Source organism: Salvia splendens, chromosome 21, assembly GCF_004379255.2.
Source record: "Salvia splendens isolate huo1 chromosome 21, SspV2, whole genome shotgun sequence".
NCBI lineage: Eukaryota > Viridiplantae > Streptophyta > Magnoliopsida > Lamiales > Lamiaceae > Salvia > Salvia splendens.
Genome location: NC_056052.1, coordinates 23,408,862 through 23,435,488, shown reverse-complemented (window position 1 = coordinate 23,435,488; position 26,627 = coordinate 23,408,862). Strand labels below are relative to the sequence as shown.

The 26,627-nt window shown below is 38.6% G+C and overlaps 4 protein-coding genes across 8 annotated transcripts; 1 reads left to right on the top strand and 3 right to left on the bottom strand.

The window, feature by feature from the left end:
• Positions 1-1,134: 1,134 nt before the first annotated feature.
• LOC121785161 (ABC transporter E family member 2) lies at positions 1,135-5,721 on the bottom strand. The gene is made up of 12 exons (XM_042183537.1): positions 5,589-5,721; positions 5,362-5,473; positions 4,684-4,769; positions 4,491-4,588; positions 4,300-4,417; positions 4,115-4,204; positions 3,295-3,599; positions 3,019-3,214; positions 2,756-2,941; positions 2,401-2,670; positions 1,709-1,954; positions 1,135-1,629 (listed from the first exon to the last, which is right to left on the bottom strand). The coding sequence occupies exons 2-12, from the start codon at positions 5,465-5,467 to the stop codon at positions 1,510-1,512; spliced, it is 1,821 nt and encodes a 606-aa protein (XP_042039471.1). The 5' UTR covers positions 5,468-5,473; positions 5,589-5,721; the 3' UTR covers positions 1,135-1,509.
• A 5,895-nt stretch (positions 5,722-11,616) lies between these two features.
• Positions 11,617-13,556, bottom strand: LOC121783562 (glycine-rich protein A3-like). Its single transcript, XM_042181672.1, has 3 exons — positions 13,419-13,556; positions 12,493-12,802; positions 11,617-12,026 (listed from the first exon to the last, which is right to left on the bottom strand). The coding sequence occupies exons 2-3, from the start codon at positions 12,764-12,766 to the stop codon at positions 11,797-11,799; spliced, it is 504 nt and encodes a 167-aa protein (XP_042037606.1). The 5' UTR covers positions 12,767-12,802; positions 13,419-13,556; the 3' UTR covers positions 11,617-11,796.
• Positions 13,557-13,739: 183 nt separating this feature from the next.
• On the top strand, positions 13,740-19,414 carry LOC121783563. Of its 5 annotated transcripts, none has more exons than XM_042181673.1 (5): positions 13,740-14,056; positions 14,148-14,226; positions 14,301-14,372; positions 15,099-15,181; positions 19,077-19,414. In XM_042181673.1, exons 2-5 carry the CDS (start codon positions 14,191-14,193, stop codon positions 19,228-19,230), a joined length of 345 nt encoding a protein of 114 aa, XP_042037607.1. In that variant the 5' UTR covers positions 13,740-14,056; positions 14,148-14,190; the 3' UTR covers positions 19,231-19,414. The 5 variants fall into 5 exon arrangements, 2 of the variants coding, with proteins under 2 accessions (XP_042037607.1, XP_042037608.1); XM_042181674.1 differs by having other exon boundaries at positions 14,138-14,226; XR_006046595.1 differs by lacking the exon at positions 19,077-19,414 and adding an exon at positions 18,100-18,185 and having other exon boundaries at positions 14,148-15,181.
• LOC121783561 (ABC transporter G family member 14-like) lies at positions 15,319-18,416 on the bottom strand. The gene is made up of 5 exons (XM_042181671.1): positions 18,119-18,416; positions 17,060-17,852; positions 16,515-16,691; positions 16,182-16,366; positions 15,319-16,088 (listed from the first exon to the last, which is right to left on the bottom strand). Exons 1-5 carry the CDS (start codon positions 18,269-18,271, stop codon positions 15,444-15,446), a joined length of 1,953 nt encoding a protein of 650 aa, XP_042037605.1. The 5' UTR covers positions 18,272-18,416; the 3' UTR covers positions 15,319-15,443.
• Positions 19,415-26,627: the final 7,213 nt, after the last annotated feature.

Below are 26,627 nucleotides of genomic sequence, written 5' to 3'. Positions count from 1 at the left end.
CAACAACAGAACCTGAATATATAGCTCACACTGCAGCTGTACAGAAGAGTTTTTTGATCCAAGGGGTGATCTCTGATTTTGGTTTTGACCAAAAGGATATGGTGGTTCATTGTGACAGTAACTCAGCTATGTGCTTGGCTAAACATCAGTTTTTCCATGAGAGGAGCAAGCACATAGACATTAGACTACATTTTATTAGAGATGAGATTGAAAGGGGAAGGGTGAAGGTGATTAAGATTAACACCTTGCACAATCTGGCAGATATGCTAACTAAATCTCTAAGTAGAGATAAGTTTGATCATTGCAAGAAATTGATCAATGTTTGTTGTAAGAACTGAAGTGAGCTCTCAGGTGGAGAATTGTAAGAAAAGGGAGTGCTCATTCAGTTACAAGAAAGGAAGAAAGAAGTAAAGTTAGAGGCTGATGAAGAAAAGAAGCCTAGAGAAACTAGCCGTTGGAATAGCAATTAGTTTGTTAAATGTAACAGTTAACTTTCTTGTTTTCTTGATTCTGATTGATAATCAGTTAGTAGCAGTTGCTACTCAGTTGTAAGAGCTTTAAATAGCTCAAACTCGATTGTATGTAGTTAGAGTGTATTCATTCAATAAAGAGATTCCAATTTCTCCAAGAAATCGCCTACTTTCAATACTAAAGTGTTAGTGTGTATTTCTGCATAAAGTGTGTTGAGTATTTCATATTGCTGAGTGTGTGTGTGATATACTCTAGTGTGTGTGAGCCTTGTGTGTGTGTGTGTGTGAGATATACTCTAGTGTGTGTGAGCCTGTGTGAATCCTAACAATCAACTTGCATATTTTGGTAAGAAAGTAATGAGAGAGTTGGCATCACCATTGTTGTTGCTTTGTTATCGGCACTGAGTGTGTGTGTGATATACTCTAGTGTGTGTGAGCCTTGCGTGTGAATCCTAACAATCAACTTGCATATTTTGGTAAGAAAGTAATGAGAGAGTTGGCATCACCATTGTTGTTGCTTTGTTATCGGCACCAGCAGTCAGGCACCATGTGTGCGTGGTGGATATGCTCGGGAAGTCAGGGAGGCTCCGTGAGACTCATCAGTTTCATCAAGACGCTAGGAAGGCAACACTGCAGGGGGGTGGGATACATGATAAACAGATCAAGAAACTAACTGGTGTCATTCTTATTGAAGAGTAACTTGAAAACAATAATTGTCGTCCATAAACCAAAAATGAGTAAATAGGGTACAGATATATTGGTCGATGTGTGCTTAAAACCAAAAAAACAGAAGGCAAATACTCAGTTACAACTCTCTCATAATCTGAAACTTTTGAACAAAAAAAAAACTAGCTGGGGACCCAGCCAGCACCATTGTCCAATAAGCATTCGATCACGTCACTGCAAAAACAACCTCCGACCTCATCAACTTTGAGAACCACAAGATGCACCATACTCATCGTCAGCTTTGAGAACCACAACATTCTGTTGACATACAGGTGCTCGGAAATGTGGTAACCGGGGAGCATATGGCTGCAAGTTAGTCATCCAAATAATAATAAGATCCAGCGGCCTTCTGCTCCCGATCCTTAGTCGACTCCTGTTTATTGATTCTAGGCCGGAAATTCGTGGGGTCTCTTCTGAACGTGATATCCAGGTGCTACATATAAAAAAATGGTTAATGCAGATGTACGGTTAACCATTATGGAAGAAAAATTGAAAAAATAGATGTGGCTTACAGATAAGAACAGGTTCATTCCAGTCAAAAGTGATTGAGGTGAATTGGCAACACAATCAATGGATGGCTTTCCTTCATACACAATCACCCTATCAGCAAGGTATGTTGCCATGATGAAATCATGCTCCACAACAAATGCAGTCTTCTTCGCATGGAGTATAAATCTCTTTATGACTTTTGAAGCAACAATACGCTGCTCTGAGTCGAGATATGCACTTGGTTCATCTATCAAATATATATCGGCTGGCTGCAGCCACACACCAAAACAAAGATGTATAAATGAAAAGCAAAAGACCAAAAAAGGATACATCGAACATTCAAAGGGAAAACCAACAAATTATGAATGTGCATTACCATTTTAGCATTATTGATTTCTCTCTTATCGTAATTGAATACATTCGTGTGGTAAAATTCATTAAGCAACAGTCCAAATCCTTTTCAAGAAATCATTGCTATGAGATAAAAAGCACCAACCACAAGGGGAGATGCAAATTTATTCATCCAACATAGCAACATATGCACAATGAACTCCCCAGTTCGGGAAAATAATCACGAGTAAAAGTAAAATTCCAAAGTTGAAACTGAAGCCGCCACAAAAAAAACAGAACATATAAAATGATGATAATGAACAAATTTAGGTCTCGAGTAATACATAACAAGAATATGGATGACAATCATATTAAGGGAACTCACCTTTCCAAGACAAAGAGTGAGGGCAACTCTCTGTAATTCTCCACCAGAAAGATTCACAACCTCTTGATCCATCAATTGTTCAATCAATAGAGGCTTCATCACGTCTGATACAAACTGTGGATGCATGTATGAATCACGAATTTTTGAATGCAACAGCATTCTCACAGTATTCTGAAATTTAGGACTGATTTTCTGTGGCTTGTAAGAGACATTGAACTCGGGAATTTCCACATCAGATCCTTCTACAGAATCAGGTTTCAGAAGGCCAGCCTAACATTTGGGAGGACAACAGTTTCAGCATATACAAACAAAATTAACATGTTTTTTTAAGTGAAAAACTATACAAGAAATGTACCAGCATCCGTATGAAGGTGGTCTTTCCTGTTCCATTTTCTCCAAGCATCACAATAATTTGTGAATCAGTGAATTCACCCTCCACAACCTTGAGCCTGAAGTTTCCCTGAGTCTTAGTCATGGTTGGATACTTGTATCTTGCATATGTTTCAATTTCCTCAGCACTTTCTTGTGGAGTCTCTGCAACCTACAAGGAGAAGTACATTTTATGGAAATTGGCATCTGAGTTGCCCTTAAGTGTAGAAGCAATAAAATAGGAATTACCTTAAATGTAAGAGATTCATCTCTAAACCTAAGATTTTCAGTTGGCACAAATCCAGCTAGGAAAATATTAATTCCTTCTCTAACAGAGAATGGAAGAGTAACCACCCCATATACACCAGGTCTCCCATAAAGACAGCATATGAAGTCCGACAAATAATCAAGCACACTAAGATCATGCTCTACCACAATCACATAGCTGAAAACAAAGAAGACAAGTCATAACCATGTATAAATTTCACACTTGGGCAATTAACAGAAAAAATGAATATCACTGACCTATTAGGTCGAAGCAGGGATCTGACAACTTGGGCAGCTTTGAGTCTTTGCTTAACATCAAGATAACTTGATGGCTCATCAAACATATAAATTTCTGCATTCTGCACAGCAACAACAGCTATGGCAAACCTCTGAAGCTCTCCACCAGATAAATCTCCCACATTACGGTCCATAACCTGAACCAACTCAAGGTCAGCAGCAAGTTCCTGTTTCATATCTCTCTCATCTTTCTGAGAAAGAACTTGTCCAACATTGCCTTGAACAGCTTTAGGGATGTGATCGACGTACTGGGGCTTGATGATTGCCTGAGAATAAATGCATCACAGAGAGATGAGATGAGACAGATCAATAAACTAGAGACATTGAAGATAACAATTGTTGACAAAAAAAAATGAAGATTAAAAATTTAATACTTAACATACGCTAAGGATACAACAGTAGGTCGATATATATGATCTCATATACAAGTTTATGATTAAAAAATTACCTGCTACCTTAGTTACTTGAGGAAAATAAAATCCCACCACCATTATTATGTCAATAAATGAAGAATAAGGGTTAATATATTTAAGATAAGCTAGGGAAACAATGGTAGGTCAATATATAATTTCATATACAAGTTTATGATAGCAAAGTGCTTCCCTCTAGACCAAATCTATCTATATAAACCTAAAAAAACCTCCAACACTCAGAAGAACCCTGGTCAATGTATATATATCTTAACATTGAACACTAAGTATATGAATTGCAAGAACGAATACGAATTAAGAAGCCGAAACTATTAAAGCATCCTAGCAACATCTTTAATCAAAGCTAACACCTTTAAATTATCTTCAAGAATTCGGGTGAAGTAATTTTGCAGCTCAGATCCTCTAAAATAAGTCAATATTTCCTGCCAGTCAGGAGGATTCTGCAAAAAATATAGAGTGGGAGATAAAAATGTCAAGGAACATGTTGATATCCAAAGGAAAATTCAAAGGTAGTTGAATTGCTAGAGAAAGTTACATTAAAGCGTCCCAAGTTAGGTTTCAACTTCCCAGCCAAAACTTTAAGCGCAGTAGATTTTCCAATGCCATTAGTTCCCACAAGGCCTAGAACTTGCCCAGGTCTCGGTACAGGTAATCTGCAAAAATGTTCACAAAGTTTGAAAGCAACAGAAACAAGCAAGTTGCTTATGAAACTGCTCTTGAACCAACCTATGCAATTTAAAGGTGTTAGGCCCATAACGATGGGTTGTATCCTTGTCCAAGTCTTTTGGTAGATTAATAATCTGAATTGCTTCAAATGGGCATTTCTGGAAGAGCATGCAGAACAATTAAGGGGACAACTCTACATCCAATTCAACAAATAAACTTGTACAGTAATTCATTTCTATCCTGCTTGACGAACCTTCACACAAATACCACATCCAATACACAACTCCTCTGAGATGAAAGCTATCTTGGATGCAGGAGTCACTTCTATGCAAAGTTTACCTGGATGAACACAGCAGCATATACAAAAATTAACAAAATCCCAAAACACAAAATAAATTAAAAATCAATATGATAGGATTATGAGTAAATCAATATAGAATGTAGCTAAGTTTGGCAAACAGGATTCATGAAAGGCTAAATATAATGTTTTAGCATTTGACTCTACAAGTGGGAACAAGAGATTCATTCGTTGCTGATATTATTAATGCAGAATGGTGCAAATTGGTTCAATGGTAAGTCATGCCGTAATCAAGCATTATTATTCACAGCCGTACTTCATCCAAATTTGCACAACGTGATTGATTGAACTGAGTGCAACAAGTTCTTATAATAAGAAGCCCCAATTCACGCCTACCTCTCAGATAAGAACGCAAAAAGTACATCACTTAGGGTTTAGGGTTATCATCTTATGACCAATTAATACTTCAGATGCCAAATTCTCAAATGCAATTAGCACCCACCGCTTGAAAATTCACCATATGCCATAAATACCAATTCAGATCACAAATTAACAAATTAATCTGAAACAAATAGAACCAGTGACATATAATTATGCCGAAGAAGATAGTATCCAGGAATTAGGGGGTTTTGCCTGTTTTGACAACAGGGCAACTCTTTTTGCACTCCTGGCGACATTTCTTAGGCTTGCACTTGTCGGAGCTCACAATAGCGATACGCGTCAGTTTCTGATCCGACATCTCTCTCTATTCAAATCAAAATCAAGAGAAATTTAAGCCTAATTCAATTCAGTTGATCGGACGATATTATACAGATGCGTATGCGTGAAAGAGTTGGCAAAGGAAAAAGTAAAGGCATCACCTGGCTGCGAGATTCGGGAGAGAGAGAGGATGGCTGTTGGAAGACACACGCAGAATAAACATAAGCGGTGCTAGGGTTCCAAAGAGGGAGTAAAGAAAACGAAGGTTTTCTCTTTTATTACTCTTTTTATTTTTCAACTTATTCACTTTATTTTATTTTGCTACTAATTTCAACTATAAACCAAATGCTTTTTAACAGTAGTAATAATCATAATTGAATAAATCATAGACCTTTGGTAATTTATAGTTATCCTTGTATATGAGTATATTAATACATTAATTTAAGCCTAAACGTAATTAATGGGGGTTAAATACAACCCATTAGAGATGCCCACGGTTCGTAAATCGGAGATTCCGAATCGGTTCCGGTTTTTAGAAAGGCGGAACCGGAACCGAACCGTGAGACCGTAATTAATGGGGGTTAAATACAACCCATTAGAGATGCCCACGGTTCGTAAACCTGTGGTTCCGAACCGGTTCCGGTTTTTAGAAAGGCGAAACCGGAACCGAACCATGAGGCTATTTCACGGTTCCGGTTCCGGTTCCGAACCGCCGGTTTTCGGATGGTTTTCAAGGTTCCGGTTCGAAAATCAGAGGTTTTCGCAGTTCGTTTTTTTTTTGCTATGTAATTTGAAATTTGGACTTATACAATAAATTGGAACAAGACAATGGATAATTTAAATTGAAATAAGACGAATAAGGTGAAAATCATATCAATTTTATTGAATTTGAATTGTAACGGACAACGATACATTACAATTTACAATACATAGACAACATACAACAATGTAATATAATTTACAAGTGTCGCCGGAATATAAATAAAAAAACATGAAATGGGGGAAAGGAAAAAATTGAAAAGGGCTTGAGCTCAACTTAAACTTTCAAAGTTAAACTTTTCAAATTTAAGTTGAGTTGCCTACGTATCCATAATTTTATTGAGAAATTAAAGTTCACGTAGTTCTCTTACCTTGCTTACCTTTTTGGTCGGTCGTGCTCGCCATTCACCCCCCCTCCCCACCGTCATTGATATTGTTGAGCGCCCTCGCTTCCGACCTCGTCATCGCCATCGGTGGAAAAGTCTTCACCATCACTCTCTACACAAAAGTTGAAATCCGGCTCTTGTACTCTCATGTCCGCCTTTGCCCAATCATCAAGTAACATAGTGGCTTCCATTTTTTGGCGGAGAGATTGCTTCTTTTGTCGTCTAAGACACAACCGCGGACACTAAAAGCTTGCTCAACGGCGACGGTGGAAGCGAGAACAGCGAAAATCTCCTTAGCCATTATCAAGAGTATCGGAAACTCTTTGTCATGTGTTCCCCACCAATTAAGGACGTCAATTTGTTGAGTAGGAGGACCTGCATCTTGAAAAATTGAGCGCGATTCCAAATATATATCTAACTCACTAGTAGCTCTAGTCCTATTGGTTGTGGCACCGTATAGATCTTACAATTGTGATACTACGTATGGATCAATCATGACATTGCTATAGTTCCCGCCACCAAAATCAAATGTAGAAGGACTAGGAGGAGCACGTACCTGGTGAGTGGTATTATACAGCATTTCATATTCCGCGTAGAGAGCACGAAATGCACTATTTAACCTTAGTTTGATTTCATCAACATTCGGAAGACTTAGTTCGAAGCATTTTCCTCTTGTCAAGCCAATTTCGCGAAGTTGAGAAAAATTCAAATCGTGCAAACAACCATAGTACATGTCTGAAATTTTATGAACACCATGCAACTTCCACTTTTGATCCAAGCATTTTGTAATCAAAAACACATTTGGAATACGCGCAAAATATTTTAACCATTTTTCAACCATATAAAACAAAATAGCCTTCAACTCTATGAATTGAGTATTTTTCACACATGTCTTAAAACCAATTGCCACATACATGCAATGCTCCAAAACGCTCACAGAAGTAGGATAATAAACACCGGATAACTCAACAGTGGCATTTTTGAAAGCTTTGAATAATCGAAACAAATTCATGTTGTGGTCACAACAAGAGGGTATCAAAAGCAAATCAGAAGGAACATGCGGGCAAGTTCTAAAAAAATCACATAAATATTCAATGTGGTTCAAGGTCGACTCCAACATATCGTACGTCGAGTTCCAACGAGTTGAAACATCCAAACGAAAATTGGTGTACCTGCACTGCTTGCTATGACAATATTTCTTCCAAGCTCTACCAATAGGAGCTTTGTTATGAATCAACTTAACAGCAGTTCTAATAGGATCAACATACTTTTGCCACAAATCGATCGCATCTTGAACACACAAATTCAAAATATGGGCAATACATCGCACATGAAAATATTTTTCATCAATAACAGGAGAACATGCACTGATGAGTTCATCTATACTAGCAGTGTTAGCGCTTGCATTATTAAAACCAACGGAAAAAATTTTATTGATCAATTGAAATTCATTCAAAACTAGAATGATCAACTGAGCAATTGCTTGTGCAGTGTGTGGGGCGGGAAATTCCCGAAATGGAATCAAACGTTTGTTTAAAGTCCAACTCTGATCAACGAAATGCACAGTGATGCCCATATATGAATTTTTGCAAAAACAATCAGTCCACACATCAGAGCAAATCGAAACTTTATGACCCAAGTTAACAATAAACGTACCTAATTGCGCCTTCTTTTCCATGCATTGTCTAACAACAGCTCGAGTCATAGAAGTTCGACTCAATTTTCTTGCAGCGGCATTATAAACTTGTCACATACTCAACTCAAACGCATCGTTATCAAAAGCATTGAACGGAAAATGTTTCATCACGTCGAATCTAGACATCACATTAGAAGCATTTTTGTGATCATATTTTAAAAGAGTATTGCTACACATACCTGATGTTTGGGATGAACCCGTCCCACTCTCGGTCCCGACTCCATGTTGAAAGTTGAGTTGAGTTTGGGTTGGAGCGATACCAAACTCGACCGGATGCGCTTTCTCCATGTGACGGGTAAATGTACTATATCCTCCACCCTTTCGGAATGTGTATACGTTTTCGCAATAGTTGCAATACACATTATAAGTGTCTGGATCGGTACTATCTCGTACCTTCTTGAAATGTTTCACCATGATGTTAGAGGTTAAAGACCTTTCAATTGGTTTAGGAGGTTGAGGAGTGTGTCCACGACCACGACGACGACCACGACGACTTCTTGGTGGTGGTGGGGGTGGCATTTCTTGAACCTCTTCCTCCTCCTCCTCCTCCTCTTCATCATCATCATCATCATCATCGTCGTCATCAAGATTCACAGGGGTTGGAATTTGTTGAGAATAGGCACCGGGACCGGGAGCACCACTACCGGTACCAACATAAGCATCACCGCCACCACCATATCCACGTCCGCCTTGGGATTGAGAGCGAGAGAGAGTAATAACATTGGCCATATCTTGCTCTTCTCGAATCTACCAAATAATATTTGTATTGTAAATATCAAATAGAATTATGAACAATAATGTAATGTAATTCATAATTAATAATATTAGTAGATAATAATTATTAACCTGCCACACATCCATGTTCCTTTGAGAAATCTCATCAAAACGGATTTTCGACTTGGCCTCTTGGAATTTCCCTTTCCCTTATCAACACGACCTTCTCGAGATGAAGACATCTTGATAGTAACAAATTATATAGTAGAAATATGGAATAATATATATATTTTTTGTTTTAGCTATTGAGAAAGACAACTTATAGAAATAGAACTACAGAACAAGTATAAGTGTATAAGTATAACAATGCGTAATATAAGAGTAGCACTTGAATAATTCAAATATTAGCACAATAGCACAAATGAGAAATGGGAGACAAAGAGAGAGAATTGGGAGATAAAAGAGAGAAACTCTTGTTAACACAAGAATAAGGTGAATGTAAGTGAGGATAGAAGGGGGTATTTATAGATAAAAATGAGGGAAAAATGGATTACTTTGAATTCAAAATCAGAATTAAAAAAAATTGAAAATCCGACGAAACCGGCGGTTTTGGTGTGAAACCGGCGGTTTTGTTGTAAAACCGCCGGAACCGCCGGTTTTACCCCAAAACCGGCGGTTTGGTCAAAAAAACCGCCTGACGACATGCAACGTGTCATCCTCGTGTTCCGCACCGGAACCAGAAAACCACCGATTTCACTGTTAACTATGGAAACCGACGGTTAACCGCCGGTTCCAGTCAACAAAACCGCCTGAAAAAGCTGCCACCGCCTGACGCATCGGATGCATCGCCGGAACCGTGAAACCGGCGGTTCGGAACCGTCCGGGACCGGCGGTTCGGTGACGGTTTTGGTTCGAAAAAATTATCGCGGTTCCGGTTCGGCGGTTAACCGCCGGAACCGGAAACCGTGGGCATGTCTACAACCCATCATAAACGAATAGCAAAATTATTTATTTTTAAACAAATTACTACAAAAATCGATACACTTTTATAAGAACACTCACAGCGTGGGGGCTTTGGCCTCAAACACATGTGGGTGAACATTCATATTTTGGATTTGATTTTTGCCCGATCTAATTTTTATGAGAAAAGAATCCAATCCGGAAAATCTAAAATTGCATAAAAATATTATTCCAAAAAGTCAACAAGCAATATCGGTCGGACCTCGTATACCTAACATACATGTGCACGAAGAGCTTGAAACTATCCCAAGACTCCTAGTTGAACAGTATTTTTCCGGCGAGCATGATGAGGTGCATATGTATTTCGTAAGTGATTTTGAATCCGTAAATAGTATTTCTCCAACAGTAATTCTTCAACGAGAGGACTTTTATTAACGACGTAGAAGTGTACACTGACGATATGATGATCATAGTGACATCCAAAACAATTCAAGGTAAACATGCAAATCACAAATACAAATGCGATGAGAGTGCCTCAAATGGTTTTGTCACAAGGTAATTGAAACATTCCGCGATTCATATCTGAGAAGGTCGACGGGGGCAAAGACACCCAACATTTGATGAATATGCATAAGAGGGGTCACAAATTCTTAGAAATGATACCAAGCATCCATTACATTACATGTATTGAAAATGGAAAAATTGTTTTGCTCAAAGGCATGAGGCTCAGCAAAAGGATGAACGCACTTCTGGTGTACTCCAAGCACGTTGAACGATCATTAAAGGTTTTACTTGTACGCATTATCAATCAAACATATCCGACGTAATCCAAGATGAAAGAGAAGACACAACTAATGTCATGGATGACAGGCCAACTCTAGCTCGACATTTGATGATGCTCTAGACAAATTCCCACATATCGAAGTCGACGAGTAGAAATGACAAACTCCAATTCGATCTCTATCGAAGAGATTTGAACACATGCCTTCAAACAATGAAGACTTTTTTTAGTACTTTAATTATGTAAGTAGTATTATTGTATTTCAATTCCAATTTTAATAATGCATTTTTTAATTTAAATCATTTAATTCTAAATTTTTAATTATGCAGGTTTGAATTTTTTATGATGTAATTGTTTTACTTTGTAGTCAGTTAATTTAATTGCATAAATATCATAATTTTAATAATACTTACAGATTGGTAAAATAAATAATGAATTAAAAATAAGTGATGTGACCAAAGAGTGGCCTCATATGTGGTAAATGGGTCGTGGGTGTTTTAGTATTATGCTAAAATGTGTGAATTGTGAATAGTATGGTTGTGACTTGTGAGTAATTGCATAAATGGTCAGCTTATACACAGCGTCCACAATTAACTTTCAGCGATTCTAAGTTGCTTTAACCAAAGATAACAAGATAGTTGTACTTTGTTATTGCATAACAATTCAAAAAAAAACCAATGAAATCATGATTTCGAGAAGAGAAGAAAGGAACACACAGCAACATCTTTGAAGAAAAGAAGGAAGAAACAGAACTATCACCATTCCAGTTCCACCAACAATATATCACCAAAACATCTGACTTTCAGATACCACATCATACTCATTTCATAAACAATCAAAAACCCCCCGTGGTTAGAAACATGAGTGGTATCCGTATTAGATCAAGCAACAAGTTAGCAGGTAAAGTCACACTAAATATTAAGAAATAGGAACACTAGCTCTAAAGCCATCAGGCCGAGCTAGCTATAGGTTGATAAAAAAGAAAAAGGAAATTACAGTCATTACGGCTGCTTCATATATATATATATATAGGGATATATATAAATCATAGTTTCAATGTCAAGGAGGGATGATTACTTCCACTTCTTGAACATGCCTTTGCCCTTGTGCTTCCCGTGCTTACCGAACTTACCGTGCTTGAACTTGCCATGCTTCATCTTCCCATGGCCATAATGTCCACCACCCATCATGCCATGACCAACACCATATCCATAGCCTCCATGTCCATGTGCTCCATGTGCCATATGAGAGGCACCGTAGGCAGCTGCGGCAGCAGCAGCACCTCCGGCTATCAGTCCAACTCCTGAAAGGGGAAACCTTAGAGAGATTCCTCTACATACTGAATCAATATCGATATAGCACATCGAACTTATATGGAGAACACAAAGTCGGATGGTTGAATGCAGTCCAGATGGAATAAAGGACTAGTGAGATTGGCATTCTAAAAAGATAATCATTCCACAAACGTGGTGATAGCATACCCAGTTTTGGGTTCAATGTATGTCTCAAATGTGCATATCATATTCAACCCGACAGTCATCAAACATTTAGATTTCACAAAACTAAGAGCTTCCAAGCTCAACCCTGGTCATATCCGTTAAACCAGAAGATGAAACGAGACTATTTATGAAACAAGGTAACCGCAGTGATCACATGAAGATGCACCTATGCCACCCTCTAAATGAACACAATACAATACATAAGATGCTAAACTACTCTGTCATTCAGTATAACACAGGCATAGGGATACAAAAATCGAGGTGCAGTACCTGAGTGATGTTGACCAGGATAACCCGCTGGCGGGTAGCCTTGTTGAGGGGGGTATCCAGCTGGCGGGTAGCCTTGTTGAGGGGGGTATCCAGCCGGGGGATAACCTTGGTGTGGAGGATATCCTGCTGGAGGATAGCCGCCCTGTGGAGGGTAGCCTCCAGGTGCGGGTGGGTACTGCCCCGGTGGGTATCCATGCGGATAATGGCCGTGACCAGAGAAGAGCCCTTTGTCAGATGAGTCAGATTCATCATGTTTGTCCTTTCCACCTCCCATTTTGTCTAATCTTACTTGTTGCAATCAAGTGAAAAGCTACAAACCATAAATTGAAATAGGATGATGAGCAATTGAGCATGTGTTATAGATTATTATAAGATGGAGTACTTATTTAATATATATAGCTCACGAATGCAACCCAAAGGCACAAGGTAATGCTTCTAAAACAAGGATACCAACATCTCAACTAAAATCAATCTCTTAAGCTCAAGCGCTTTATGAATATAATAAAGCATATTCAATGATTCCTCTCATAAACTAACAACATTTCCAGTTTCCACAAACAAAATCAAACATACTAATATTTAAATATAAAAAAGGAACAACATGCACTGCACAACTGCTGAATTTCTGAATCAAAAAACAGTTTCATTCGATTTCTCTTAATTTAAAAAGATTTTAGTCAGTTAACCAATTTTACGAAATCATAAAATTCACAAAAAATGCATGAATTTCTACCAAAATAACAATCAAAATCAATCAATCATACACACCTAAAGCAACCAAACAAAACAAACTTATAAATTGCACAAACTGATCACAACCGCAGCAAATCGGATCCATATACAAACCTTTCACGTATTACACAGAAACACGGTACAAAAAAATAGTAAAGCTATATATATATAGAAAATAGAGATCGAGAGATCACCTTCAAAATATCACAAAAAGCGTGCGGTAGAATTGAATGTGAGAAGAAGAATGGATGTGCGCAGATTTGCGGATGTTTATAGCAAGGAAATAACAACCTTGATGGTAAATTAAATTCGATTCTCCGCGTTGCTTATACGCGTACATGACGTGTTATTATAGATATTTCTTCGCACTGACACGTGGCTATATGGTCTACTTCTAATTATAATTGGATAAGTTTTTGTCTATTCATTTGGTCTAAATCGGATCAGTGAGGCCCATATATGAGCTTAATTTATCGAGCCGGCCCAATTTTCTCTGCCTACAATTATTGAGCTCAACTCAGTCGTTTTCAACCGACCCGGACCCACGCACAGGCTTTCATGGTTTGCGCGCGCGAAGCACAAAGGCAATGGAACTATTCCATATATCAATTGGTTCATGTTTAACATCAATTCAGTGTTAAAATCAGAATCAATGGAGAAATTTTCCCTCAATTTACCGTTTACTGGAATTCCCCGTGAGATTCTGAGCCCCCACTTGTTCTATAATCTTCTAGATAGAATCACTCTCAAAACAAAGCATGAATTTGCCAAATCAGTAGACGTTTGCTCGATCTATTTTGATTCGCAACCCCTAACAACTTTTCCTAGCATGGTTTGATTCCTACGCTAAGAATTCTCTATATTTAATTTCTCCCAAAACCAGATGTTGAGAGGCATTATTAACTTGTTTCAGTGTTCCACAGTGTGGCATTTCTATTTGAATGAGATGTTGAGAGCTGATTCTCCATGATGAACGGTCCAATTCAAATCTACCGGTGCGATGTATGTATAATGTATATGCTTTTTTGAATCAGCCACCTCAAAGAATTGATTGTTTTCTTCTTTAAAAAAATAGGGGTCAATCTAGGCAAAGATACAGCCAGTGTCAATGGATCACCGCGGTCTATCATCAGACGATGAAAATGACGGTATTGTACATGTGGTTGTCTCTTTCTACTGTTTGGAAATTGCAAAAAGTGTGTGCTGAATGGTGGGCACTGCACTACTGCATCAAGTAGAAAATGACAAGGATTTGTTATATTCAAGAATCCACTCATAGATAGAGTGGCCCTTCTCCAAATATTTTACTCAATTTGTCAGAGAGTTAGTTTGATCTAAGCATGTATTAGTCTGTTAAAATTGGTTATCTGTCTTGATCTCTGACCCCTCCTTTTCCATAACACCAAGCTTCGTTGTTGTCGAATTCTGATTTGTTCTTCGTGTTTGTCCTGTTGTGAAATTAGGTTCCTGAGAATTCATTCATGATGCAAGTGGTGCATGTTAGTTTTCTGGTCTTCTCTAAATAAGTGATGCTTGATGAGGCATTATTGTTTGATTTTTCTTCAAGATTCATGCTATATTTTTTTTGAATACACAGTGTAGGATATATGGGACAGTCTTTTAGTGAATACTCATCTTCCTTGGGCTGCAAATGTTATCATATGGGGAGGGTTGTGTCCTTATACTGCTGAGGAGATTTAATCAGAAGACTCACTGTGATTAACTGAAATTATAACTGACATAGAGGAAAAGAAAAAGAGTGGACTGGAATTGATTAGACATTTATACCTTTGCTGGGGTTCACTATCTCGCGCATCTTGGATTATTCAGTTTCCCAAGAGGTGCTTTCTTTTTGTGGATAATGTATTTTGCAGGAAGTTGTAAATCTAAAGCAATTAGAGGATTCATATGCCCCACATAGATCCACATTCTGTTGGCAAATGCTGGTTGGTATGAGGTTAGCTCCACTTGTTATCTTCTTTTATATGGCATATTTTCTTGTGATATCTCTTGTTGTTGATGCTTGAAATTTTTAGAACAAGATATTAAGAGTTTTGCATGATCAGATTTATGCGAACCACTACCAGAGAGGAGTACTATTTTAAATATGTAAATATCTATGATAAAAAACCTGGCAATGGTATTGACCTAAACTAACATTATTTCTCGGTTGAATGATTAGAAAAAAGTTGTTTCATCCTCCGCCGGTTAGAAATCCTTTACTGCACCCGTTGTAGAGCTAGGTAAGCAAGAAGCCGATAACCCACCAGCATCAGCATCATGATAAAGGCATCCAACCACAAATGGTCGAAACCTACTGCTTTTATGGGAGGATAATCTCCAACTCGGCAGTAAACTCCCTTTGCACACTCATAGTAGTCGTCCTCATTGTACTGAATCCCGAGAAGAAGTTTGTAACAATAGTAGCTGTAGCTGAGATATTTTAACCATGCTATGAAGGGTGGAATGTGTCTAACATAGTATCCTCCAGCGATTAGGAACACCATTGTTGTTACTGATGCTAAAGTTGCTGCTTGTTTGACGTCCATTAGTATGGCACCAAATGCCAAGCCAAGGCCTTGAGAAACAAGGACACTGAAAAGGACAACCAGCAGAGAGAGGATAAAGGTAACTGGGTCCGGGCTTAGGCCACCCATCCAATAAAAGATAAACGTGAATGCTGTTGGTAGTGCGAGCTCCAGAGGAAGATCTCCCACTGTTCTGGCTACAAAGTAGGAAGATAGCCGGTACATGCCAGACGACCTTTCTTTGATTAGCATTCTTCTTTCTTGAGGGAAAGTGAAAACAGCATTGTAAAGTGGGTAGAAGCCCCAGAACACTGAGAAAAAGAACAGCATTGCAGTCTGCACAATTCAAAATACCTCAACCCATTAGAGATGTCAGTCAAGCTTAACTAATAGTACAACTCATGTAGTGACATAGGAAAAAAGTCTTACACGGTCATCTATATGAGATGATGGGGTGCGCCACCATAGGAGCCCGCCAAGTACTGCCACACTTAGGACCTGAAATATTCTTAACTTGTTGAAGGCTTCAAACCTTCGCTCCCGCAGTCCCCGTAAGAGCAAGATCTTAAACTGATGCCACCAAGTTGTGCACCATTTCTGTGATTTCACATTCCCTGGACCATATGGAAAATCACAATATGTTTTTGATCAGCAAGACAGTAAAGATGCATTTAGCAATCTGGAGCAGATTGTTTTCTGACTCTCAAGATTGGTAAAGGTAAAAGCTGTATTAGTAAGAGGGAGGAGACTTCGTAGACTTACTTATGGAGGTTTCCTTTGTGTTATTGTAGCTACTCACTTCTGAACTGAAAAGCTCAGTTTTTAGCCTTGTAGAAATGTTCTTGTCATAGGTAGAGATGAGAAGTTCTCTCAGAGATGTAGGGTCTTGCTGGGTGCAGTTATTGTGCTCAGTAGCATGCTGGAAATCAGGTCCAATCCCTGGATTTCATATAAAATGTCATTAATTATCATGCGACATGAACAAATAGTTCATATTGTTAATAGTCTCAAATGATTACTTTGGGCTTACAGTAAGCAAAATGTCCTTGTTAGCAGGTGTCAAGTTCCATGGAACAGTAATGGATTAATATAAGATCTAAGTGATCCTTATTGATGAATGTTTCGGAATATTATACGGGTGGGGCCATTTAAACTCCATTAAAATTTCAATGATAACTAACACAAGTGCTCTAAGTGATATTTATCTTTTGTCCGAGAAAGGACGTAAGATAAGTTTTAATAAACTTATTGATTGCCGTGTAGCAAAAAATTATGGTGGCCTAAAGAAAGTAAAGACTTATGATTACCATTGGCAAGATCGAGCAAAAGATCAGCAGGATTGACAGTGATGGATGTTGAGAAGCCAATGGAAGAGAAATATTCCATGGCAGTTGATGCTTGGCCGTAGTAGATTGGGCAGCCTTCGGAGAGCAAGACTACCTTGTCAAACATATGGTAGAGCCGGCTAGAAGGCTGATGAATGGTGGTTATTACTGTTCGACCTCCACTAGCTAGCCCTTTTACTGTGTTCAAGATCCGTTGAGCAGTGGTTGAGTCAAGACCTGATGTGGGTTCATCTAATAAAATCAGACTTGGGTTGATTAGCATTTCTTGACCTATGCTCACCCTCTTCTTCTCACCTCCTGATATTCCTCTGAACAGTGGCCCTCCTATCATACTGTTCCGACACCTGGTTAAACCCAGTTCTGCGATAACATGCTCCACATGCTGTATTATCTCTTCTTTGGTCAAGCTTTTAGGAAGTCTTAGTAGTGCAGTGAAGAAAAGAGTTTCAAACACAGTAAGATGAGGATATAGAACGTCATCCTGCGCAACAAATCCAGTTCGTCGTTTGATAGAACCTGAAAATGGCTGGCCGTTATATGTGATCTTTCCTGATAAGCTCCCGGAGAGGCGGCCTCCGAGGGCTGTAAGGAGGGTGGTTTTTCCACTGCCCGATGGACCAAGCATGGCCAGTATCTCTCCCGGAGAAACCATGCCTGTCACCCCATTGAGTATCATCTTCTCTTTGGCGCTTGATGTTCCTCCATAACAAGTGCCTTTTCTTTCCAAGTTTACTTTGTAAACAACCTCTTCAAACTGAAACATAAGAACATAATTAGGACTGTTCATTTGTTATCTATTGCAGAAGCACTTTTCTAAATTATAATCTTCATCTTGTCCGGACCACTAGTAATCTTTTTAAGTTAGCACTGCTAGTTTAAGTTCCATAATCCAATGCATCTTTAAGCATGTAAGCTACCTACCTATCAGAGGGTATTATGAACATGAATGTTTGTGCTAGCTTCTATCCCACTATGTGAGAGATTTGTGTGTGCGTACAGAGAGAGAGAGAGAGAGATCACCTTTAGAGTGATGGGGTGTGATACCCGTTGAAGAAAGGGCTGCGAAGAGAAAGATGGATAAATTGTATCACAACCTTCCGGCCTGGTTGGAAGACCTGTGGCAAGCTGAGTGCCATCGTTTTCCGGTTTTGGTGCAACGGAACAGAGGGGCATGGCGAAATATAATGAAGCTGAAACTGAAATAGTGGCGTGGTATGCTGGGGGAGAAGAGAAACTCTAAAATGCTGCTTTTGAACTTATGGCTGCAAATGAAGTGGTTGATACAGATATATAAGCAAAGACTTGGAACAAGGATCTCTCATGAGTTAAAGTGTTCATGATGTAGGTCTTACCTGTTTGGTGGGATCCCACCTCTTTTTATTATTGATCTTTTACACTTGTCTAAATCAGTTATTTATGTTAATCTCCTCTGGATTACTGTACATTTCTCATCACTATAGCATCCCATAACTCTCTCTCATCATCTTATTCTTTGTTCTTCTTATACCATTCTCCCTCTCTTACCACTAATTCTCCTTGCTTCATCATGCAGTTTGCATGTTTTTCGTGGGAAACGAGAGACACCCCTCCTATGTACAGTATCATTTTCTGTAGCCTTATTCTGCTTCATGAAAATACACATTATTTGTACATATAATGGTTGTGATTTGGAGGAAAAATTGCCTATATCTAGGATTGAAGACAACGTGCTACTTTAAGCCATTTCAGTTTTTATATTTTTGGTGGATCGTGTAAACAAGAAGACTCGACGTCTTCTTTTTTTGATAGACAATTGTAGTGCTTCCCACCTTTCACTTTAACTACATATCTTGATTAGTTTGGATTTGTTTATGGTTTCCTACAAATGGATTCTTACATTATATGCATGTCAGTTCTTGTCCTGCACCACTTCTCTATTTTGTTTTATACGGTAATCTATTGCTTCTTTTACCACTCTGCTGATGGCAAATCTCTGAAGATGGAGGAGTGGATCTCATGGCCAGAAAAAGTTAACATCTCCATTGTCGGAAACGGACTCGAGCTGTTTCTGGATTCTGCTGGAACTGTACATTCAAAATTGCTGTAATAATCAGTTATGCAGATTCATTCCATCAATGAAAAAGAAGAGTTGAAGAAGGTTTCTTAGACTGTATTATTCTCGTGTTATATTTCATTGATTATGAGCTTTTGCTATTGTTGTAATTATGTAAAGTAGTAGTAGTAGTAGTTTTATCAACACACACACACAGGCACGTGCTATAAAATGAAGTACAACGTTCACGAATATCGGTGTAGAGTTACATTTGTCAAGAGAGAATCCAGAAATATTTTCTCAAAATTCTTATGTTCTCAATTTGAAACTTTCAAAGTATCTGTTGATGCAACTCTATTCCTCTCTAGAAGCAAAGAAGAACATATGTCGACATATAAATACAATAGATAGTATTTGACTGATAAAAAATTGTAGAATAAGCTAATTAACTGAAAACAAGGAATTAAATGTTGATAAGTAGTTAAAACTTACAACTACACTCTCTAATATAAAAACTTTAGGGACGATACAAATTTTAATTTAAAATTGATAAATCAATTGAGAAAGAAAAAAGTCAATAGTAAGACTCACATCGTTAATAGTGTAACGTGTGGTGAAAAAGCTAAAAAAAAGAAGAAATAAAGTGAACAAACCAAAATGACAAACGAAGACTAATTTTTGGGGAGAATAGAGTAGCATCGATGCCCTTTCCAACCTGCATATACAACAATCCACAGAAAGTAGGAAAAGGAAAAAAAGGGGCATCTAAACTTAATGACAGAAAGCCAAAAACAAAGTCTACGACAAGATTAATTAATTGAAAAGTCGACACTAATGGTTCTTTTCTTAGTAAAGCCAAATGATTCTTATATTCCATCTTCTTTATTTCCTTCTTTCTTTTAGATAAATTAAAAAATCTAGAGTTTAATAATATTCAACATTCGTATCACCGAAAATCAGATCTGACAATGCATGATTGCATGTGAGTTGATTAGGGAAAAGGTGAAAATAAAGAAATAGAGATAGAAGTTAGATGCTAAACATAAAGTCCTTTAATTTGCCCCCCATTAGTAAAATTTTCTCTTCATCTTTGGACTGCATGAAGAAGAATGATTAAAGATGGAAGCCATCAATGGGATTCCAATTCCAGCACATAATTTTTAAGCAATACTTTTTGCAGAGACCACTGAGGTTTTAGCAGTCATGGGGCCATGCAGGTGTCGACCCTTATTAATCAAACATTAAGATTTGTTAATCACTCTCAATTATTATTTAGAAATTGAATCACTCTTAATTAGTTTGATGAGATGAGTCTTGATTGTTTGAGTCGTTGTTTTTTTTACTGTCTTTGGTTGGTTAATTGGTGTTAATTTCTTGTTTTTCGCATGTAATTTTTGTGAGACGTTTGTGTTCTTGGAGTATTTTTTTCATGAGTTTTGACTTGTACTTTTAGCTCGCCACTATATATGCGATTGTGCATTTTGTATAAAAAATAGATTTAAAAGGCTTGCAAGTGAAAAGAGATTTAAGAGATTCACAACAATATAGAGTCAGAAAAAATGAACGACTCGAACAGTAACAATAGTACGCACTACTCGCACCTTTCCTTTTGGACACGGAGATTAAGGAATGAGTGATAGACAAAGTCAACAATTACGGCTGTAGGTATAAATTGTTACTAAAAATGGAAAGACTGCAAATAACTTGGGACGCCCAGAAAGGAAATAAGTGCAAGTAGTGCGGGACGGAGGGAGTATTATTTAAGAGAACACGAGGACAAGAAGCATTCCAAGTTCATAAAAGCTCGAGAGAAGGTTTGCCACTACGTAAAGTGGGCGGACGACGGATTGGCCGGACTGAAAAGAGCAAAACAATACCCGACGGCCGATTCGCCAAAATGCAGGGAGGATGACCCTGTTGTGAGCCACGACTCGTGTGGGAGACCATTAACTTTTCTATAATCTATTTTGTGATGTATAGAATTGCCATAATAATTTCATTAATAGGAGTATTGTTTTTATTATAATTTTTTATATTAATGTTAATTCTATATTGTACTAATATTTTACAAACTATTGTTGAGATCTTTCAATTTACATAAAAGCAATGTTCGATTTATTCATGTATTTTATACATCTATTTTTATTCTAATATACTCCATATCAAAACTTACTCTTTTAGTTGACATGACATGAGTATTAAATTTTACAAATACATAAAATTAAAGTTCAATTTGTTCTTTTTACACAAAGTTATAGCAAAAGCGAATGTAATTTGTAAATTTTATTAATTTTGATGTACTAAAGCCACAATAAATTAATAAATGTTTAAAAAATGGTAATGTGAATTAAATATAAGCGAGATTAGCGAACCTAAGAGTGTCCACAGTGGGGGAGCCGCGGCCCGTGGCTCGGTGCGCGGCCCCCCATTGCAGAGAGCCGGGGCGCAGGGTCGAGAGCCGAGGGTGAGCCGCGGCCGCGGCCTTCACGCGGCTGAGCCGTGTGAGCCGCGGCCCTCCACTGCAGAGGGCCGCATTTAGCGGCTGGGCCGCGGAAAAATTAAATTTTTTTAAAAAATTTTTGAAAATTATTTTGTAAAACACTACACTTCCATTCCATTTTTCCAACTCCATTTTACTTCCATTTTCCTCCAATCTTTCCTTCGAATTTCAATTCAACCTTGGAACTATGGATTCCGACGATGAACAATTCCAACAAGCGGTAGATCTGGAATTCCAAAACCTTGTTGCAGCGGTGCAACGTGAAGCCGACGAGGCGGAAGATGCGGCTGAGGCGGCGGCGGCGGTGGCAGTCCCTCGGCCATTTCATCATTGGCGATTTTTCGACCGTGATCATGCCGGGGCTGACGGCCGGGGCTGACGGCCGGTTGATGGAAGACTACTTCAACGAGAACGCCCGTTATCCGGCAGAAATTTTCCGTCGGCGATTCAGAATGTCGCAACGTCTCTTCGTCCATATAGCGACGTGTTTGGCGCAGCGGTTCAGGTGCTTCAACTTGCGATATGATGCCACCGGCCGACCCGGCTTGTCGACATACCAGAAGTGTAAGATGGCAATTAGACAGCTTGCATATGCCTGGCCCGCTGACATGTTCGACGAATACATACAGATGGGCGAAACGACTGCCCTACAGACGTTGAGGTAGTTTTGCAGGGGCATTAAGGATATCTTCAAAGGGGAGTATTTACGGAAGCCATCGGCTGATGATTGCCAACGTCTGATGGATATGCACGGGACTGTACATCATTTTCCAGGGATGTTGGGGAGCATCGATTGCATGCACTGGGAGTGGATGAACTGCCCGGTGGCTTGGAAGGGGCAATTCACTTCTGGTTTCAAAGGCCGACATCCCACGATGATTCTTGATGAAATTGCTGATTACTGCTTGCGAATCTGGCACGCGTATTTTGGGGTCGCTGGATCGAACAACGGCATCAACGTTCTACGATCGTCCCACCTGTTCAATGACGAGAGCCGGGGTGAGGGTCCGCAAGTTAGATTCATGGCCAACGGCACTCAGTACAACATGGGGTACTATTTGGCCGATGGGATATACCCTCGCTGGCCCGTGTTTGTGAAGACGATCCGACAACCCGTTGGGCCGAAGCAAACCTAATTCGCGAAAAAACAAGAGGGTGCTAGGAAGGATGTTGAGCGAGCTTTTGGTGTACTCCAAGCGCGATGGGCAATTATACGGTGCCTGGCTCAACAATGGCACGAAAATGATGTCGCAGACATCATGACTGCATGTATCATATTGCACAATATGATAATAGATGGCGAAGGATTTGCTGCAGAGTGATGGACACCGGAAGATGGTGCTAGTTCGAGCTCGGGTACTGCCATGGAGCCCCTGCAGATGGGTGTATCACGTAGTAATGAATACTTGATCCAGCAGTACACCGATATGCGGAGCCAAATATCGCATTCATCACTGCAGACTGATATGGTTGAAGAGGTCTGGAACCGTAGAAGGAGCGCCACAGAGTGATTTGGGTTTTGGGTTTCCGGGTTGTTGTTTTTAAACTAGGTCACTTTCGTTGTATAATTTTCCTACTTTAATATAATACAACGAAATTATTGTTACATTTTTTTAGGTTTTGAATTTTTTTGTTTACAATCCAAATTATTTTATTTTAATTAAATTTATAAATATCATAAATTTAAAGACTAATAAAATTTATTAGACATAAATATCATAAATTAAAAAATATTATTAAAAAAGCAAACAAATTAATTTTGTTTTTTGGAGATGGCCACATTTCGTGGTCCTATTGTTTTTATTAATTTTATCATTGTAAAGGTCACAAGAGAGCCACAAATGGTGGCCGGGCCACATTTGGTGGCCTTCAAGGGTCATCATGGTGGATACTCTAATTAATCCCTCAAAAGTAAAAACTTAACATGAAAGATACGAATCATTATATATTGATAAAAGGGGCGACATAATTAATTACTAAAGTTATTGATTATTGTTATTCCGATTGACTGGATCCCTAAGAGCTCATACTTCGAGACTAATTATCATCTTAAATTTCAATATTATTACTGTTTTCATTAGATGGTGACAAACTCAATCTAGTTAGCCTCGCTTTTTCAGGAGGCAAATAAGCTCCTCCACCCTTTATTTTTTGAAAATTTGTATATATTTATAAATTGTCTTATTATTAAAAATAAAAGATATGACTCTTTTTATTTTCCAATATAAATATTGACATATTTACTTTTTTTTACTGATATTATAAATCTAAAGATTTTATTTCATTTTTTTCCTCGTAAAATTTAATCTAATCGTTAAAAACAAGCATGTACAGATCACTCATGCTCGCATTGAAATTTTCGTGTCATATTTGTAGTATATTAATGAAGTATGATAGAATATGTGTTACAAAAATACTAATAGAGTAAAATCAGCGACGCTCTAAATAGAAAAATTCAGGTGGGGTCGGGATCGATCGACCCTATTGCCAGCCCATGACGGTAAGAATATGTGGTGCATTTATGTTCTTGGTCAGACATTCATGATTAGTGACGATCGTCGCACTGTCTTTATCTTTTAATGTTGGTGACGATTTTTTTCACTGCGTCTAGTTTCATTTTCTTGATCTTCCATTAGGTAGGGATTGATGAGGTTGATTTGCACTTAAAGGTGATTGCTTTTGACATCCTCGTTTTACCAACTTAATTTTTATTTGGACATAAATTCTTGGATGGGAACAATTTGACCACTTGTAAAAGAATTGTAACCTCACCTTTCACCTTCTTTATTCACACAATATTCCTTTGATTTTGTGTAGCCTCATATTTCATGGATTCTCCTTTTACCCCCTTTCACTTTATCAAAAGGGAGTATATATTAAGATTATACAACTGACATAAATTATCTAATTTATTCTCCGTTCGTGTGAAAAAATAAAACTAATTATCATATAATTAAGGTAATGGCTGGTGTATATGAATCGAATGAGAATAAAATCAGAATGCTCACATATGCATTCGTTCCTTCTCATTTAGAAATAAATATTATTCTATATTTCCCATAAATAATCCTCATATGTTCACTAGTTCGACAAATTAAATACAAGCTGTATTGAGAATATTAAAATATGGAGTAGAAAATAAAATAGTATTGAGAATAAATTTGCATGAGATGATGAGATGCCCCAGATTAATATATTCTCCCCCGACTAATATTTCCTTATCTGATCACAGCATCCAAACAGAATCTTAAAAATCGTATTAATTTTATCTTTAAAAATAATTTTTCTTGGGGAATTATTCACCTAGAACAATATCAGTGAATCTGAGACCTCTTGTCGATCGACTAAAATGTTATGCCCCTGAATAAAAACTGTCTTTCTCTTATCTACTCAATTTGTTTAATTATTCTCTTGTTTTAACTATTAGTCAATCTTGCTAAGATTCTTGAACATAGTTCCTAGCCCTAAAAATGAAAAAATTGATCTTGAAGAATTTTCCCTTTGCCACAGAGATAAGAATAAGTAGACTTTAAATAAAGATTTGTGGATTTTAAATTTTAATACAGCAATAGAGACATGGTTGACTAATTAAAAACCTCATATACGGTGATTAATGATGCATAATTTCTTATCACATTTAATATATGGAAGTGTTAATACTTAATTGCTAAATGTAATTAAATAATAGTCATTAGATATTCAAATCAAGGGCCTAGAACATCAGCCTTCAATACGATAAATTTACAACAAATTAGTTGTAAGAGCATCCACTACGCGTCCCGCGCGCGGCTCGTGTTCCGTCCCAGAGGGACGGTTCCGCCGCAGGACACGTTGCAACGTATCGCCCGTCCCGGAGCCCGTCCCGTATCCCGTCGCTGCGCGACTCGGGACGCGACATCGCGCCACGCGCCCTACCGACGTGTCGCTCGCCCGACGCATGCGTGACACCCACTCGCTGGCCCGCGAGAAGGCGTCGTCACGGATGACGCAATATTCAATTTTTTTTAATTCAAATTTTAATTAAAAAAAATTCAAACGGTAATGTTACCATTTTGTTTTTTTATTTTCAATTTATTTTTTATTTTTTTTATTTCTTTACTCTATAAATATTCCTATTTCATACTCATTTCACACACAAACACACATCTATTCCTCTCAAATCCTCTCTATATCCACTCCAATTTCCATCTCAAATCAACTCAAACTAATGGATCATTTTGAGCAAATGCGTCAAATAATGGAACAATCACTTGAAGAAGATCGACGCCGAGAGGCGGAGGAAGCCGCGCCGCCCCCACGACGCTCCCGGACGTACATCCATCACAACCGGGAGGAAGCCGCCGCAAGGTTAGTACGCGACTACTTCTGCGATAACCCGATTTAGGGAGAAACCTACTTCCGTTGCCGTTTCCGCATGAGTAAACCGCTATTTCTCCACATCACGAATACTTTGGCGGCCCGGGAAGAGTTCTTCCGAGAAGGGTTCGACGCGGTCGGTCGGCCCAGCCACACGACGCTGCAGAAATGTACTGCAGCAATCCGTCAGCTTGCGACTGGACAAACGGCCGACATGTTCGACGAATACCTCCACATCGGAGACACCACTGGGCGCATGTGCTTGCTCAAATTCTGCAAAGGCGTCCGGACAGCCTTTACCGACAAATTTCTTCCAGAGGGCAAGCACGACCGATTATCAGTTCCTCCTCGACCTGCACGAACAAGTGCACGGCTTCCCCGGGATGCTTGTCGGCTACCTCTCCAACGGAATCTACCCGAAGTGGCCGACCTTCGTGAAGACGTGCAGCAGGTCTGCGAACCCAAAGCAGGCTCTTTTTGCTCAGAAGCAGGAGGCTGCTCGTAAGGATGTGGAGAGGGCGTTCGGGGTTCTCCAAGCGCGCTTCAACATCATCAAAGTCCCGGCTCGTTCGTGGTTCATGGAGAGCATGGTCGACATCATGTATACGTGCATAATCTTGCACAACATGATTGTCCAAGAC